This window comes from Marmota flaviventris, chromosome 3 (assembly GCF_047511675.1).
Source record: "Marmota flaviventris isolate mMarFla1 chromosome 3, mMarFla1.hap1, whole genome shotgun sequence".
Taxonomy (NCBI): domain Eukaryota; kingdom Metazoa; phylum Chordata; class Mammalia; order Rodentia; family Sciuridae; genus Marmota; species Marmota flaviventris.
This window is the reverse complement of record NC_092500.1, coordinates 122,499,673-122,518,704: the sequence shown is the minus strand read 5'-3', so window position 1 is coordinate 122,518,704 and position 19,032 is coordinate 122,499,673. Positions and strand designations below refer to the sequence as shown.

At 45.3% G+C, this 19,032-nt stretch overlaps 1 protein-coding gene across 1 annotated transcript; it reads left to right on the top strand.

The window, feature by feature from the left end:
• Positions 1-4,584: 4,584 nt before the first annotated feature.
• On the top strand, positions 4,585-15,870 carry Fgf6 (fibroblast growth factor 6). The gene is made up of 3 exons (XM_027951290.2): positions 4,585-4,930; positions 5,893-5,996; positions 15,694-15,870. The coding sequence occupies exons 1-3, from the start codon at positions 4,585-4,587 to the stop codon at positions 15,868-15,870; spliced, it is 627 nt and encodes a 208-aa protein (XP_027807091.2).
• Positions 15,871-19,032: the final 3,162 nt, after the last annotated feature.

Below are 19,032 nucleotides of genomic sequence, written 5' to 3'. Positions count from 1 at the left end.
CCCTAAGTGCTCAAATTTTATCAGATCTAAGGTAAGGATCCTTCCTAGACCCTTCCTCTATGCATGCCCATCTCAAGCTCTTAAGTCCTGTGAGCCACCTGTACCAGGTGCAGAGGTACTTATCTAAACAAGACAGGAGAAAAGAAGAAGGGTGGTATCAAGGACGTTGTACCAAAGTATAGACAGACTTTAAGACAAAAGACACAAAGATACTAAACACAAACCACTATTCTCTTTTGTATTTTCCAATTTATCTACAAAAAAAGACAAATGTTACTTTTTCAAAATCAAATGTGAGAAGTAGATGGAAGCTATCTACATGTCCGGCTCTTCTAAGTTGCATGAGCTCTCCCTCATGGTCACTCCTGGGGGGGTTTGATCTTTATTATGTAATAAACAGGAGCCATAGAGGGCAACCCACCTGTTTGTGACAGAGGCAGTTCCACCATGCAGCTGATACGAAAGGTAAGTGTAGCTAAGCTGCCGAATTTGATCCATCTAAATTTTGTGGTGCCTCACTCAGGGAAAAGGACCCTGTTGTGGAAGAAGACACATTATCATATTTTCTCACTCACCTCTACTAAGTCTTGGCTCATCCAACAAGAGTGATTGACAACCCCCAAAGGCTGTTGAGCAACTATTTGAAAGAGGGGTCCAGGAGAGGCCTCCTCCACCTGTTACTCTTTTCTTTATCACTTCACATCCATAGGGGTCCCTAAGCCCCAAGAGAAGGGTCAAGTGCAAATCTGGTAAACCAAGAAGCCCTAGCAGTTGTCAACTTAATTAGCCTTCAGGAAAATATATGGATATATGAGCACAGTGGGGTTGCTATAGAGATAGGCACAGGAGGCACATTTAGAATGGGGCCTCATCACATCACCCGATAAAAATAAGACCCAGGCTTTTTAATAGAATGAATTACTTAAGTTTTATATTTAACAGTGGACGACACCAGGGCTATTACTGGTTTTCAGAATATTTTAGGAATCTGGGCTTCCAGCTTCTGCATATGTTAACAACCATCACAACATATGCTCTGGTGAATGGCAGTTAGGAACTGGAAGCCCGTGTATGTCTCCCACCCCTGGAGATGAGAGATGGTCCTTCTTACTTAGAGTTGTCCTTCCTTAATTGCATGAGAGATTTTCAATGAGTTTCAGAGAACTGTCTGGGGAAGAGTAATATTGTACTATGCAATGACCTTTGCATATATTATTGTTAATCACTATAACAACCCTATGAAGTAATGATCTCATTTTTCAGATGGAAAAAAATCTTCAGAGAGGTTCACAACTCTCCCAAGGTCACACAGCTAATGAGTAGTATAGTTGAGATTCAAATCCAGGTGTCCCCATTATGAAACCCATGCTTTATATAGCACATCAGCCAGAAACAACCTCTGCACAGACAGGAATCTGGGATGAGGTGAATCTAAAGAGATTTACCAACTTTATTGGTATACAGCATGGACCCTATTGTAGTTCAATCTCTCTTTGGGTAGGCCCCAAACGGATGGGTTTCAATAAAACATTCCACAGAGATTCTGACCTTTGCCAACTAGTACTTCTCTAGTCATCCATGGTAAGTGTTAATTCCTGAATAACTAACTTCTCTCTTAGTCTTTCTGTTACTGTGACAAAATCGCTGGGACCACACCAACTTTTAAAAAGGAAATATTTAGTTTAGCTCACAGTTTCAGAAGTTTTAGGATGGTGACTTGGCTCTGTTTGCTTTGGGCCTGTGGTAGCGCAGTATATCATAGTGGGAACATGTGATGAAGGAGGCCTTTTGACCATGTGGCAGCTGGGAAGTAAAGAGAAAGGAAGAGAATGACATGCCCACATCCCTTCAGAGCACATTCCCAAGGACCTAACTTCCTTCCATTAAGTCCCACCTCTTAAAGGTTCTACCACTTCAAGATAGCACTACAGTTTGGAGACCAAGCCTTCAACACATAGGACTTGGGGGGACATTCAGGATTCAAACTGTAGCATCCTCCTTACCATCCAACATGCTTCTAGGCTGTCCCTTCCCAAGTCAGAACAACAAGCATAGTTGACCCAAGATTTCAAATTAAACATCAGTAAAAATGTGTTCCTGCTGCTCTCATACCTGTGAAAATGTAAATGTATGAAATCAAGTTGAAAATCCAAAGTGAAATTATTTTTGTTGATAGTTTTATCTTTGGCTTATTCATGACCCTCCAATTCTGCAGAGGATGCTTCTAAACATCCTTCAAAACAACAAAAAAATAAATTTCAGTTCAGTCCTGTACAGTAGACTGACTCCATGCCCACCAGGCACTGATTTTTCCTTCTTGTGGGAAATGGTGCTAGTGATGATAAGGTTGGACATTAGGCAATGGAGGATGGGGAGTGGAAAGATGGTTGGGAAGCTGGGGGGCCCCATGGTGAGGACAGTAGTACATGTTGTCCCTCCTACCTCAGTATTAACATATATCACTCCAACTTCAGTTTATCAGCAGAGAATAAAAAAGACAAAAGATATTTAGTCTTCAAGGGATCTGAGAGAGGACATGTAGGACAAAATCAAAGCTGCAGGCAGATCAACAGAAATGCATCAGTCCAAATCAATCAGCTAGAGGGGCACACAGCAAGCAGAATTCACAGACCAGAGGCTGGGACTAGGCCAGAGCAGGAGGTTTAGAATTAGAAGGGAGGTGGTCATGTCTCAGAAGAGTTCCCAAGCAGTAGAACCCACCCTGGGAGCTTTTCCAAGCTGCCTGCAAACTGAAGTGTGGGTGTGGAGTGTAGCCAAGGGAATCACCAGCCCCTTCCTGCCCAGTGCGGAACCTGACACCAGCTTGTACCTGCACAGGATGTTCAAACCCAGCCCTACTAAAACTGCCACCTCTACTTCCTCCTCAATACACACCCCTTCCAATTCCTTTAGAATCAGAGCTGATGTTCCACTGATAGATGAAGACTGGATTGAAAGACAAGAAACCTAGATTTTAAACTTGAGTTCATTCCCCACATGACCCTGTGAACAACTTATTTTATTTTCAGGGATGCAGTTTTTTCTTAAATTTACATAGCAATTTGTGAGGGGTTTTGTAGGCTTTTAAAAAGATTTTCTTTACTTCAATTAAACAGGCAATACACTTAAAAATACTGTGAGGCTGGGTACGGTTGCGCATGCCTGTAATCTCAGCGGCTCAGGAAGCTGAGGCAGGAGGATCCTGAGTTCAAAGTCAGCCTCAGCAAAAGTGAGGCACTAAACAACTCAGTGAAACAGTGTCTCTAAATAAAATACAAAAAAGCGGCTGGGGATATGACTCAGTGGTCAAGTGCCCCTGAGTTCAAGCCCCTGTACCAAAAAGAAGAAGAAGAAGGAGAAGGAGAAGAGAAAAATGACTGTGAGAATAACTTCTTAGCAGAAATATTTTTACTAGTTGTAATACCAGCTTAGCCAAAGTTAGCTGCAAATGCAGAAATTCCCATGCACATCAGAGATACTTGGTAAGTATTTATTTAACAGATGAATCATTTTGTGCTACTGAAAAAATTCCATGATGTGTTCTTAGTGTACATATAGCAAAATAAACTCAGGGGGCAAGCCTGGAAATCCTGCTTCTATTTACAAGCAAAATCATGGATAGGCTTGGAACTCAGGTACACTTGATAAGCTCTGGTGACTGTGGTAACCCAGGCAAGCCACTTCACATCTATAAGCCTTTGCTTTCTCATCTGCAAAATGGGAATAGTATCCATCAGCCACCAGGGATGAGGAGAACAGACAGAGGGCTAGGCAAGGGCCAGACACAATTTCCACCCAGAGTGAATGCCACAGCCACGGTAGTGAGCAGGGGCCAAACCCTCCCTCCCTCCTCAATCCCTTGCTGCAAAGGTTTGGCCTTTCAGCACCCTCCTCTACCATGAGCTCTTTCCATGAAGAAGTCTTGAGAGTAACTTGTAGGTAACTGTCATAGCCCGCCACCAAGCCTTTCCCCATCCCTGTCTTTACCCTTTGCCCTCTAAATAAGGAAGCCAGCACTGCCAGGCCAAGAACTGCTGCCCAATATGGGTCCTGGGTGGCTTCTGCCTCCCTCTTCCCCTGGGCTCCCAGCCAGCTCCCCCCTCCCCCAGAGATGCTCCCTGCTAACTTCATTCCTGCCTCATAGTTGGAATGACAGTGGCTCCCAGAATCCCTGGGGAGTGGAGAGGGTGATGGGGGTCTGGGGAGGCAGCCAGGCCCAGGAGCAGGTTAATGTTACAGTCCTGGATAAGTGAGCTAGGCCAGCTGACGTCAGGGGGATGATGGGTGGAGGGGAGGGCCGGGCTGCTGAACTATAAAGATAGGTCAAATCAAATAGTATCACCTCGGGACGGAGCAAGCGGCAAGCTAGAGAGCGTCCCTAAGCCATGGTCCCTACCGGCCGCGGCTCAGCCTGGGTCCCTCTGCTCTCAACCCGAGTGCCCGAAGCAGGCTTTGGTTTCATGTCAGCAGCCCTCATCTGCCTTCCAAAAATAAGCCCCTGCCGCCATGCTGAGGGGAGAAAAACAAGAAGGGCGGTATTTTTAGGGCCATTAATTCTGACCACGTGCCTGAGAGGCAAGGTGGATGGCCCTGGGACAGAGGCTGTTCATCACTATGTCCCGGGGAGCAGGACGTCTTCAGGGCACGCTGCAGGCTCTCGTCTTCCTAGGCGTCCTAGTGGGCATGGTGGTGCCCTCGCCTGCAGGCACCCGCGCCAACAGTACGCTGCTGGACTCGAGAGGCTGGGGCACCCTGCTATCCAGGTCTCGAGCTGGGCTTGCTGGAGAGATCGCCGGGGTGAACTGGGAAAGCGGCTATTTGGTGGGAATCAAGCGGCAGCGGAGACTCTACTGCAACGTGGGCATCGGCTTTCACCTCCAGGTGTCCCCCGACGGCAGAATCAGTGGAACCCACGAGGAGAACCCCTACAGTGAGTGACTACTGCAGCCAGATGAGACATTTGGGGATGTGGGCTCCAGCAGAACTAAGAGATGAAGGGGTCTTGCTCTGGTGGATGGAGCCCTACTATAAAGGGGGAGAAATGATATGCACTGCTTAGATGACTTGGTTGGACCCTACCTGGGTACAAACTCAATATGCTGAGATCTGAGCATCTTGGTGGCCTTTGCCATCACCCTATGCAGTCCCTGTGGCACTAATGACTTCAGCATTACTGGCCCATCTGAAGCCTTGTAAGACCCCTAGGGACCATCAGCCTAGAAAACCATGGGGCAGCAGTGGGGAGACTGACTAAGAATTCTTGGACCAAATTAGACATGAACTTATTTTTATTCAGTTTCCCTCTCTGAGAAGGAAAGGCAAATGGTTTGCAAAATTCCCAGCTGAAGCACATTCTTCTCTTTACTTCAACCTGCTCCCTTTGTCCCTGGGTCCTTATACTACAAGTTGACACATTATGCATGAATAGTCTCCCAGCTGAGACAGGATGGGGACTGCAGGATCCATGCAAGCCAATAGCTTCTGTGTAGCTGCAATGTTTCCTAGATAGGATGGTTTGAGATTTGTTAAAACATGTGAGCCTATATTAAATAATCATCATCATAATAATAATCAGAACTCATGGCTTTACCCAAGCCAAGGATCTGGAGGGATTGATTCAGTGAAAGTCCAGATTCAAAGCTAATCTTAAATAGATGCATGGTGGTCACTGATGTAGAAGCTTTTCTTGCAGAACTGATATTTCAGAGGATAGTGGCTCGACATGATGAATCTAGCAGTGGGATCTCCTAAAATTAGAGAGATCAAGGACAGAGGTCATAGAGGGTCTGGCTATCTAGGAGGAGGTGGATGGACTGGATGCCCTGGTGGGGCTTGAGTCCCCACTCTGATTTGTATGAGCCTTAGGTAATGTAACCCCCGTTTCCTTGTCAGGCCTGCTGGAAATTTCCACAGTGGAGCGAGGTGTGGTGAGTCTCTTTGGAGTGAAAAGTGCACTCTTCGTTGCCATGAACAGTAAAGGAAGATTGTACACAACGGTGAGTTCATCAGGCCAGGGGAAACTCCAGGTTGCATAAGGCCTGACACACAATTGAAGGAAATAATACAAATACAGCACAGTGAATCTTTATCTTTATCCAAAATGAAGTGACTCTTTATCCAAAATGAGAAAAGAAGGGGCTATGAAAGGAGCCCTTGCAAGTGAGGGCTCCTAGAATATCCTGCTTTGTTAACTTCAGAATTAATTGATGTCTGCTTTAGACTATGATTTTCCTGGTCCATTTGCCAGGGCCTTTGCATTTAAAGAAACCATAGCACAGGGAGTTCTTGGGTCAGAGAAGTCTGCACTCTGGTATACAGCTGCCATCCAGGCTCATGGAAAGGTCTGATTCCCTGAACCAGAGAGGCCCAGAGAAGCAGGCCTAGGTGAGAGTTCAGCCTGCAAATGCTGCCCTATGACATCCCAGCTAGACTGCCACAGGAAGCATGGAGATGGAGGCCATTTCCCATCTTCAGCACTGTGATGAAATTTTATTCCAAGGTTTGCTGTCCTCTGGTCTTTGATCCTACAAGCTAGAGAAGGATCCCCTCTGTGGCACCCCTTTGGCAGGCACTGGTCCCACCCCTCTCTCTGCCACCATAGATGGTCTCTGGCAGGCTACATGCTGACACTTCAGCACAGTAGCCAACATGTAGCACATGAATCAAAATTTCTGCTCTCCAACCCACCTGGGACTTTCAGCCCGTGATTTGGCCTATTCTAAAATATGGGTTTAAACATCCTGTTGAAGTTGTCGAAACTGAGTTCTTTTGACAGCAGAAATGAAGCTAAAAAGGAAGACCTCAGAGCAATCTTCAAGTAATACCAGAGTTATTTATGGGGAGTGTATGGAGGGCTGTTTTACTGCCCTTTGGAGGACAAACTGAAGATCAGGAAGTGAACAAACAGATCTGGGGCTGGATTGTAGGGGGCTATCCCTGCAAAAGAGGCCTTTTAAATACTAGAGCAGGTTGACCAGATGGCCTCTGTTCATAACCTTTAGTGTTAACTAACATCTCAAAGTCTGGGATGGTATATGGACACGCATGGCATGGATGAAAAGCAGGGTCTCCTCCTGATTCCGTGGATAGTGTGCATCACCTTGCAGGGACCTCCTTCATAGATTATTATTCAGCAGGGCTGAGATGAGGGCTGCAAATCTGTTTTTGTTTTTTATTTGTTTGTTTTTTAATTTCTCAGGTGTTTTTGAGCATAGGCAGGCTTAGGGACCACCAGGCTACAGGGCTTCTGGAGGACAGGGAATCACCAGTGTTATACTAGCCCTGAGACTTGGAGGGCACCTGAAATGAAACAGCCTGTGGCTTAGAATTCTCCAACACCTTCTTTACCTCTTTATCAGTCTCTGGAAAAGTGAAAGGGAGGACAGGAAGCAGCCTGGGAACAACCAGAGACTTTAGTGGAACAGGCACCCCTTCCATGGGGTGAATCCTCCCCAAAAGCATCTTCTAACCAGCCTGAATATTGCCCAGATTCCCACTGAATTGGAGAGCTGGAAATTTGGATTGTTGACTATGCAGGGGATTTTATTTATTTGTTTGTTTAAATTTCTTATTGGTTCTTTGTAGTTATACATGACAATGGAATTCATTTTGACATGATTATAAAAGTATAATCATATGTTGACATAATTATAATTTGTTCTAATTTCGTCCCCTCCCCTCCCTTCCTCCCACCCCCTGTTCCCTTCCCTCTACTCTACTGATCTTTCTGCTATTATAGCATTCTTTTTAATTAGTGTCTTGTGGATGTACATGATGGTGAGATTCACTGTGGTATACTCACATATGTACTAGGAATGTTAGATCACACTCATTCCACTGTCTTTCCCTATCCCATCCTCCCCTCTTCCCTTCATTCCCCTTTGTCTACCTCACAAGTCTGGGATTTTAACAGGTAAATCTGGAAGGAAGCACAAATTACATAAACTGTTAGTCTCACCACCCTTAATAGTAAAACTAGTATTGCTTTCTCCTTATCCAGAAAGGAACTCCATTGTGGAGAGGGGGGAGGAGCACAAATCTAGGGTAAATTTATTGCACTTTCCACTGTAAACCTCTTGGTCTTGGTAGGAAAAGCTGGGAAAGGCTAGGAATATAAGGTTTAGCAGAGAAAATGCCTCAAAGGGGGAAAAGCATTCAGAGTGGCAAATGGTAAGCAGACATCTCTTTGCGCTGTGGGCCTCTTTGAACTGTGGGATACCCCAACCCATCAGGCAAATGACTACAGATGGGGTCAAGGGTTGATGAACTAACCCAGCCCAGTCCAGAAGTCTCGCCTTTCTCACTCTGCCCACCCCCAGCAGCATTTGACCAAAGAGCATCTTCTCCTAGGTGGGAGATTCTCCTCCCTGGACCCCAGGGTCAGAGGGGCTGGACAGCTGTGCCCAAGCCTGGGCACCTGTGTGGCTGGAGACCAGATGCTCTTGAACTACCCTAAACCGGTTCCCTCTTCTGCCCTTCAGGGGCCATTATCACAATCTAAAAAAACAATTGCCAACTGATCCCTGGAGCCAGGAAGACTCCCGCTGGGTGATGATTTCATTCACACTATCTCCCTTTAAGCCCCCTGCGCTGCCTCCTCGCTGGGGTGGCTCAGCTGCTACTGCCTCTAAATGGAATTTCTCTTGGGGGGAAGGGAACCCTCACGAGGTGGGGGGTGCTGGTGACTGGACCAGGTGGCAACTCATGGTCAGAGAATGAGGGCCAAGTCCTCCCATGTGTCTGCTTCTCAGAGAGAGTGGTGCAGAGCCTGAGGGTAGTTTGCCTCCCTTCCGAAACAATATAAATAGCTACCCTGCATTGAGCGCCTACTGTTTGACAGGCACGCTGCAGAGGGCTTCTGTGAAGCATTATCTCCCAACGCCCCCTGAGAGGTGTATTCAATCTGCATGGTCATTTTGCAGATGGGGACATCGTGTCCCGGGTCTCACACCCAGGGTCCTATGGTAGCTATGTGCACCGCGTTAGCGCTCCGCGGATAATGAGCTGAAGGCCCACAGCGCAAGCGCATTTGGCAGTTCCAGTTTCTAGCTAATTGTCTTATTTCCGGCAAAGTCCATGATCGTCTCTGGGCCTAGACTTCTGCTGTCTCTCAGGTGTAGACTGAGGCTGAAATCAGTGAACACCAACTTTCTTGTTTTCTTTTAAAATTAAGAAACTCAGCTGAGCGCGGTGTCGCCTATTATCCCAGCGACTCAGGAGGCTGAGGCAGGAGGATTGCAATTAGGACTTAGATCTTGTCTCAAAATAAAATAAAACTTAAAAAAAAAAAAAAAAAAAAAACGCAAGGAACTTCAGCTGATGGTGGTTCTGTTGACACTCACTTGTTAAGAAAAATACATATTAACAAGAAGATACTAGTAATTCAGTTATGCTGTTAAGGGGTTTTAGTTTTAATAATCCTAACAGCCTTTACACCCTTCTAATTAATAGTAGTTTGACAAGTGCAAAGCACAAATAGATTTCCTCCGTAGAAGACTCCATGCTGATTACCTGGGGCATTGTGTTGGGGGATGGGGACCAAGTCCTCCCTTCTTTCTGTTAGCTGCCACTCCCACCTATTAGAGGATGGGGTTCCTGAGGGGATGACAATGGACACCCACCAAGTGGAAGTGCTGAGAGATGGCCCTAAGACAAAGAGAGACTTTGTGGTAATAAGGGACCTGAGCCCTGCAGACAGAACACCAACTGCTTTGAAGGCTCCACAGGAATGAGAAGAAAGGTACATCTCATGAAAACACTTTCCAGCATATCTAAATTGACAGTGCAATTTTCCTTAACAATTGTATGTTAGGAAAAGGGGTTAGAAAATGCTAGCGTCTTCAGAGTTGGAAGACGTTCAACTAAGAACAGGGGAAGAAGCAATCAAGAACAACAAAAGGAAAGCAGCTTAGGACATGGTTTTCTTTTTTTTCCCCCTCATCTCCCAACTCCTTCCACTCCACCCCATCCCTATGCCTCTTCCCCTCTCACACAGCAGGCAGAGGATAAGACTGGAGTTTTGTAGCTCTGACCAAAGACAAGAGCATGGTTATCTTGTCCTCCTCAGACTTTTCAGGGCATTTCTGCCTGAGGCAACTTACCTGAAACACCCAGAGATGTGCTCCTGCTGCTCCTCAGAGGGCCCTTCTCCACTGTGAAAGATGAATGCATTTCTTTTCCTTTTTTTTTTTTTTTTTGTAACATGAAGTTCGGTTCCACATGGGTCTGATTAGAAACCTACGTGGAATTTAAGACATTGTCACATTGGTGCTTGAGCCCGGCAGGCCCAGGAAATGTGATCTGCTGGAATTATTTTCATTTGTTCAAGTAATAATATACGGTAGCTGCTTTTATTAACACGGCATTCACTTGGCCCAAGTGCTTTTCTCACTAGAGCTGAGGAGCCAACATTCCTGAGCCATGAGAACCTTAAGCTCTGGGATATGATGGAGATGAATTAAGAGGCTGGGTCTTGAGCACCGCTCTGGTCCTTGGGAAAAATCCCATTAACCTGAAGCATCCAGCTCCAGCAGACTCCAGGGAAAATGCATTGCCTCTACCGGGTGCCATAGACTTCCTAGCCACCTGGACCCCCTGGAGGGAGGGTGTGACAGGAGCCAGCAGGGAGAAAGCAGAGGACTCAAGAAAGAAACTTCACCTAGTTCTCTGTTGCTCTTTTAGGTTTGTACAGAGTTTTGGAGGAAGCTAAGGGTATGAGATGGGCTAGAGAGAAAGAATGGAATAAAAATTAAAGTAGTGATCTTCCAAAGAGGTGTGTATGGCGGGAGGGGTTGAATAGTCAAAATCTATTGACCTGGGCTAGATGCAGCTCAGTGGCGGAGTGCTTGTCTAGGATGTACAGCACTGGAAAAAAAAAAAAAAATCTGTTGAGCAGAGAATTAAGTATAACACATTATCTCTTGGTATCCTTAGGAAATTGGTTCCTGGTATCCATGTTTATCCAATTCTGTTCAAGTCTTTATGTAATGGCCCATAACCTATTCACATCCTCTTGGATATTTTAAATCATCTCTAAATTACTTTTAGTACCAAATATAATGTAAATGCTACATAAATAGCTGTCATGCTATATTGTTAGGGAAGAATAATAAGGAAAAAAGACTGTACACATCCAATACAGAGGCAATCTTTTTTACAAATATTTTCAATCCTCAGTTGATTGAATTTTGGGATGCAGAACCTATGTTCATGTAGGGCTAGCTGTGTATACCACCGCAGTCATGCACACTTAACTAATGGTTTAGGAGACACAGACTCTTAGGACAGGCTGGCTCTTGGATACATTCTAGACAGTGGGATGTGAGTACTGTCCTGTGTTTCTTGAGGGAATCATTTGACACCTCCCCCTTCCTCTGCCCCACTCCCTCCACCCTAAGATTTGATTTCCTCCCTTCCAGTCTGCAAACAGCACACACAACCTCCCCCTTAACCACCATCCAGATCAGAAATAAATTCTCCTGGAAACTGGGCGGGTTCCTCTCCAGGGACATGTAAAGTTAGAACAGAGGGGAAGGCAGGTGGGTGGAGAGGGCCAGGACACCACCAGGACAGACCACCTGCTTCTGATAAAAAACGTTTCCTGGTCCATCTTCTACCCCGAATTATTTTCCCACTTTAAACAATTTTCTTATTTGCACAGATGACACATGAGCATGGTTTAAGGGGAAATAAATCTGCCAAAGAATCTTCCACTGCCCAGGTCTCCCTGCCCAGGAGTGTCTCTTCAGAGGCAGCCACTGTTACCAGATCCTCATGGACGACGCTAGACATCATGTTGTAAAGCTCACATGAACAGGAACGTACTTTGCACACTCTTTCAGACCTTGACTCTTCACTTAGCAGTATGTTTTGAAGACCACTTTGTATCAGTGCACCAAGAGGGTTCTTATTTTTTCATGAATGGTATTCCATGGCATGGATCCACCATAAGTGGTTCAACCATGCCCCTCTTAATTGATACATATGTTGTTTTGGGTCTTCTATTGTGAAAAATAATGCAGCAGTAACTTTGGGGACACATGGAAGCACATGACAATATGATAATTTCCTAAAATTGGAATTGCTGATCATTTGCTATCTCCATTTTTGGGGTAGATATTGTCAAGTTGCTTTTATGGACGATATAACAATGTACACACCTTTCCTTGTTTCTCTATGCTCACCAACTGCAGAATAGTATCAAACACTGTTCTCTTACGATCTGATCATTGAAAATGTGATCTCTTGATTATGATATACATTTCTCTTATTAGACATATTTTCTTTTTGGGGGGGGGTACTGGGGATTGATCTGGTGATTGTCGGGGGGGGGGGTACTGGGCACTCAACCACTGAGCCCACATCCCCAGCGCTATTTTTTATTCTATTTAGAGACAGGCTCTTGCTGAGTTGCTTAGGGAGGGCCTCACTAAGTTGCTGAGGCTGACTTTGAACTTGAGATCCTCCTGCTTCAGCCTCCCAAGCCACTGGGATTATAGGCATGTGCCACTGCACTTAGCTAGGCACTTATGCTCAAATGCTATTGTATCTCCTTTTCTGAGAGTTTGGTTTTTATAAATGTTCATTTCCAGAATCTTTCTAAGATTGTTAAAAATATTTTTGGCCTGGCATGATGGTGCACACATGTAATCCTACCTACCTGAGAGACTGAGGCAGGAGGGCCACAAGATCACAAATTCAAAGCCAACCTGGGCAACACAGAGAGACCCTGTCTCAAAATAATTTTTTTTTTTAAAGTGGGAAGTGTAGCTCAGCTAGAATGTTTACCTAGCCCATGTGAGGCCCTGGGTTCAATCCCCAGAACCTGCCCCCCATACACACACATACAATTAAAAATTTAACAAATTTTTTTTCTAGAGTTTAATGATTGTCTTTTTTATGTTTAAATTTTGCTGCTTTGGAATTTTGTTTATTTTTTTCATTTTGGGGGGTACCGGGACTTGAACTCAGGGGCACTGGACCACTGAGCCACATCCCCAGCCATAATTTGTATTTTATATAAAGACAGGGTCTCACTGAGTTGCTTAGCACCTTGCTAAATTGCTGAGGCTGGCTTTGAACTCATGATCCTCCTCCCTCAGCCTTGTGAGCTGATGGGGTTACAGGCATGTGCCACCACGCCCAGCTTGGAATTTATTTTGATATAGTTCAAACTGTATTATTATTGTCATTAGTAGTAGTAGTAGTAGTAGTAGTATATTATCCAGTTGTTACAACACCATGTTTTCTCCAGTGATTTGAATGATGCTTTTATATTTATATTAGATTCATTTTTATATGTTTGATTGACTGCTGGACTGTTTTTTCGTTGAGCTGCACTAGACCTTTTAATTAGTGGAATTTATTTCCCATTTAACTTTCACAACCAATCCTGAATTGGACTTCTAGTACTTCAGCTCCCAAGCTTTGCTCATCAGTGATCTTGAGTCCTGTGGCTGACTCTACACCCCATGCACAGGTGGAGAATCCACCATTCAGAGCCTCCTGATGGTCAGCGAGATACCTGGGCTGGTACCACTTCCTCCTCATCCTGCCTCTGTGCTTGTCCCTGCTAGCTCACACCTCCCAGTCACTTAGTCAGAAACTGCAGAACTTAAAAGGTAAACTGTCCACTAACCCACAGCAAATCTTATGGGATTAGTGACCCAAAGTGAAAAAACAACAACAAAAATCCTTTTTAAGGGTTTTATGGTAAAGTAATTGGTGATTCAGTCAGAGTACAGGCCAGGCATTAGACCCAGGACTTCCCATGCATGATTCTGTTGATGCTCACTCCAATTCTATGACATAATTATCCTCACTGTTCCACTTTACAGATGATGGAATTAAGGCTTAGGAAGATAAATAATCTGTCCAGGTTCACATAACTAATAAGAGTGGAAGTGCAAAGCTTTGATGCAGATATGCTCTTGATCTACTTTGATGAGTTCATTCTGTGCTTGTGGGCATTCCTTCCTGGACTTATTCCATAAATATGTACTGAGCACTAATAGTAAGAGAAACCCCATCTCCTGGTAGGATATGCATGAGCTTAGGGAAGGCTTTCAAGTTTATCTCAAGCATATTAACATATGTAAAATGGCTTTGTAAACAGTAAATAAGAGCAAGGGAGGGTGAGGGTGTGTGTTGAGGGAGGTTGGTCACAATGTTCCCATTGGCCCTCTGGCCCCTGGCTCACTCTCCTACCACCCTGAAAGTATCTCTGGTGTTTCAGTGTTGCTTTTATTAAACCTTCAATTCAGCATCATATCCCAAAGCAGACCTAGTCCTTGACCCAGGAATCTTGGAATCTATTGGAAAAGAAAAACATTCAGAAAAATAGCGATCCAATGGTGTTTATATGCTGTCAGGGAGGCCAGCCCCAAAGGGTTCTAGAGTCTGGGATGCTGGTGAACGGGCTCCTTACCACCCCTCATAACTGTGAGGCCAGGATGCTAGTAGTAGGGTTTCTGTAGAGAAGGTCAGATGATTCCCCTGGCACCACTGATTGGCTACTGAGTGGGTGGTTTCTAACAGCAAATGACTTCAGTCATCAGGAAGGAGGAGAAATTATACTCTACCTATTTCTTTCAGTTTCATTTTGTATTCATTTTAAAGTCTACATTCAAAGTCTCCTGGCTCCCACCTTGCTCTCTAGACCCCTGAAGAGCACAGAAATCCCTATGGACTCCCCCAGATCAGAGACTCAGGAAAGTGGAGAGGAAAGAGCCCTTTTTCTAGGAAGAATGAGTGGCTTGGGTGACTTATTGGGAATGAAGTTGTCAATGTGTGACAGGAAGTTCAAAATTCATCTTCTGAACTGGTGGTTCACACACAAACCTCTACCAAATTAGCCTTGAAGGGAGCCATTTCTTGTTGGCCCCAGACTCCTTAGAACCACCTACCACACTGGGAACCAGGTTCCTTTTCAGGTAAAAATTTCTATCCCTTACTGTCTCTCTTCCTTCATGGCCCTGGAGAACAACAAATGTCTAAGAGGCACCAGACATCTCCCAAGTTCAAAATAAAAAATCAAGAATGGGCCTCTTTGAGAAATAACAACTTGGGAATGGAGTGACCATGAATGGGAAGAAAGAACAGTACTAGGAAGGACTTAAGAGATCATCCTCTCTCCCTGCCCCTCCACTCCCCATCCTCACCAGCTCGCTCCACACACAGTTTGCACAAAACCGACTGAGGCTGAGAGGGGAGGAAACTTCTGGAGCTCACACAACTAGGAAGTAGAAAAGTCATTAAATAAAACCCTGGGTCTCAATCCTCCTCCACTAGACTGTCTCTCACAATGGGCTTGAGAAAGCAGCTTCCCATAGGAAGCTTCCCTGGTCCTTTCTCTGAATGGAATGCATTATGATCTAAGGACGAGTAGAAAGTGTCCTGGCCTAGAAGTCAGGAGACCTGACTGATAGAGCTTCAGCAGCATCCCACCCCACAGACAGACCACCCACGTCTGCCCTGGCCTCCTCTTCATGAAGGGGAGCCATGGAGCTCTGAAGTTTCTCCTGTTCAGACTTCCCAGGTTCTGTTCTCCCAGGAGGGCTGAGACCTGTGGTGCTTGTCTTACAAAGGGAAGGGAGGGCACACTGGTGCAGGGGACTACTCGACAAGACTCAGCTGCCATTCTCAGCACTCCTCATGTGTTATTGAATCTCTGCTGTGTGTGCATTTCTTCCACAGCCCAGCTTCCAAGAGGAATGCAAGTTCAGAGAAACCCTCCTGCCCAACAACTATAATGCCTATGAGTCAGACTTGTACCGAGGGACCTACATCGCCCTGAGCAAATATGGACGTGTAAAGCGGGGCAGCAAGGTGTCTCCAATCATGACTGTCACTCACTTTCTTCCCAGGATATAAGGACCCATGAACAGGGGCTCACAGGTTGACAGCTATATATCTATTCTATTGGAATTTTGCACAAGTGAATGATTCCCTCTTGTTCCCCATGACTTCTGAATCAGGCTTATCTTGTGCCTGGGGAGACCTGGGTTTGTTTCCTTGGCTACTTGATCCCATGGCACTTAACTCACCCAAGTGAGGTGTTGCCACCAGCATCTTAGACTAGTGATGAAGCCTGTGCTTTGACCTCACCTGAGAAGAGAAGGTAGAGATGACACTTGTGGAATGTGACCATGTGCACAGGAAAGGGCCAGGGTGGGAGTATGTGTGTGTCAATGTATATCCATACATCTCTGTATATATTCTCAGAGCAAAAGTATTTCAAAGCATCGAGTTTCTTTCCCCTGGCCTCATCGCTGCAGGAATCTGCCTGCAAGAATGTCACCTGTCAAGCCAGAAGGATTGATCTGCTCCCATTCTGCCTCTTTCCAATCATCTTTTCATTCAGAGGCCGCTGACTGCACAGGCGACACGGGTGGTTGGGAGCAGCTGTCCTCTGAGTGCAAAGAGGGCAGGACAAGAGGGTGTAAACTTTCAATGCCAACCAGGAAAAGAGTGATCAGATGCCCCGAGCTTCATGCCTGTGGGGGTTCTAGGGAAACTGGGATGCATCATTAAAGCAAAGGGGTAGAAGGGGGTCACCTTCTTGGAAGAAAGTGGCAGAGCAGTGCCCAGGGCAATTGAACAAGGTCCACTGGAGGCATCAGGAGGAACTGGGTGTTCTGTGGAGAGCTGTTCTGCCTGGAGGACTTCATGCTGTGTGTGCTCCAAGAACAAGTAAGGGCCAGGCTGCCTGCCCGTGACTTTTCCTCACTTTGAACCAGGTCTTATTTTAACCTCAGATGACAAGGATCCTAATAATGGCAACCTCTTTGGCAAGGAAGGGGATGCAAAATAGGGCATGAAGGAAGTAGAGAGGCTTTGGACTACAGATGATAATTCCTCTCCAACCATGTCCAGGAAACTCACCCAAGTTCTCATCTGATACTCTCACTTCCTTCTCAGTCGTCCTCATCTCGCGTACACGCAGCACCCTGGATGCAATAGAATGGGCCCCATGACCTCCAGAGTTTGCCCCCTGACTCCCTACAGTAGAAGAGGAGTGCTAATCCTGGGAGATCATGCAGCCAAGCTGAAGTGGCTCCTCGCTGTACCATGCCTTCTTGCCTCCTGTCCTTTGAGAGTATTTAAAGCAGAGGTTCCCCAAGTGACTATAAATGTGGTCTGCCTGGAGCCTTCAGATTCCTGAACCATTGGAATGTTCCTAAATCTGAAACCAGAGAGAGCTGTATCAGAGTGCAAATATTTTCGGCATATGTGAACCATCGAGTTACAAAATGACCTGACACCCTTTGCTACTCTCAGGGGCCCCGGCCTGCAAGACAATCCCTCATCTGTTGCAAATACCTTCATCTTCAACATACCTCTCTATTCGTAGATGCGTGCAACTATAGATAGATCAGGGTGAGGGATTCTGAGTTGAAGATGGAGGTTGGCAATCCCAGGGAGAGACACTGAACTGGCTGCCTCCTCTACTCTGCAAGGATCAGGGTGGACGTGTACTGGGTAAAGTGGTAAAGGCCATGGCAAGGTGAGCTAAGATTAACAGACAGTAGCGGCTAAGCAGCATGTGTGCATGTAATCAAGCCTTGGATAGAAACTAGAAGGAGCTGGATCTTGGATCGAGTGGAAGGGAGAGGAAATCAGTCCATCTTGACTGTCATAATTTTGAAACGCAGGTCTGCTTGGAGGCAGGAGATCAAGTTGGTTACTTTTTAAGAGATCTTGTCCAGTGTAATCAGTCTCTTTAACAGAGCACATCAGAAATGAAGGCACTAAGGACCTAAGGTGCATCTGTATTCCTGATGGAACTGGGAATGTAGGATGGCTGGATGGATGTCTATACCCATTTTCCATGCTAGGTGTGAGGAGAGGCCATGAAATATAGGTCCAGCCACTATATAGTCATACCAGCACACTGATTTTCTGTGACTGACACCAATTATGAGAAGCTGGGCATCCGGTCCAACTGGTAACCAATATGACCTGCATCATACTAGTTTTTAAGTATTTTGAATATTATCTCTGAATGTACAGATGTATGGCTGATGCTTTTAGATTTTTCTCATGCAAAATAATTCACTTAAGGGCTTTCTCTTTTACTTATAAGGGACTTAGGCTTAAGAAAAGTCCCACCCACAAAAATTGATGAAAGGATATCAAAGGGCATTTCAATCCCTTTTCTCCTGCTACTGTGCACAAAGTGTGGAGAGTTGGTTTGTACCTGGTCAAATGTCCACTGAGTCCCAGACTCAGCTGTCAGCCCCACTGGATTCAAAAGACTGTGGCAGATGTTACGATAGGCAGGGGAATAGAGTGAGCCCAACTTTCTCACTGAGGATGTTCTAAGAATGATTTGGGTCATCCCTCCCCCAAATCCTGAGCAAATGGACCTGGTTTATAGAGTTTTGTAGCTAATTGGACTCTCTTCTATCCTGAACCTTCTCTGGCAGCTCCATGCAAACTTTGGGTTCCAAGAGCCAAGAGGCTGACTTATACCCTCTCCAAGAGCAAATGAAAATGAAGAGAAGAGCATATCTACAAACACTTGAAGATGGACTTCTCAGCTAGGAGGAGTTTAGCTCCAAAGCAAGTAGGGAGTCACAGGACCCTTATAAAATCTCCATCTTCTCCAGGGCAATGGATGGACCTCCTAGGAAACAAGAAAATTCTAAATGTTTTGTTCAAGTTGTTGATTAGGTCTGTGTAATCATTCAAAGCCTTTTAATATCTTTTCTTTTTCCCACTTTCTAAACATTTTTGAAACTCCCTTGAAAAACCGCATATGATTTTGAAATTAATACCTTATCATTATCTTCCACAGCTTTCCCCTCTACCACCATGTCCCACAATACCTCCAACACACACACACACACACACACACACACACACACACACACACACTCTCACACATATATTCAAGTCCTTGGTCAGGGATATTCTAATGGCTTAACAAAGACAAAGAACATTTTCTCTTGTTATCTGATTCAGGATAAAAACATTTCTCCTTTTTAGACATATAGTCTTCTCCCCACACCAACAATCCAGGCTTGAAATTCA

Coding starts and splice junctions, on each gene's coding strand:
- Fgf6 (XM_027951290.2), top strand. CDS start 4,585: ATGGCCCTGGGACAGAGGCTGTTCATCACTATGTCCCGGGGAGCAGGA. Junction 4,931..5,892: donor CCACGAGGAGAACCCCTACA/GTGAGTGACTAC, acceptor TTTCCTTGTCAG/GCCTGCTGGAAATTTCCACA. Junction 5,997..15,693: donor AAGGAAGATTGTACACAACG/GTGAGTTCATCA, acceptor TTTCTTCCACAG/CCCAGCTTCCAAGAGGAATG.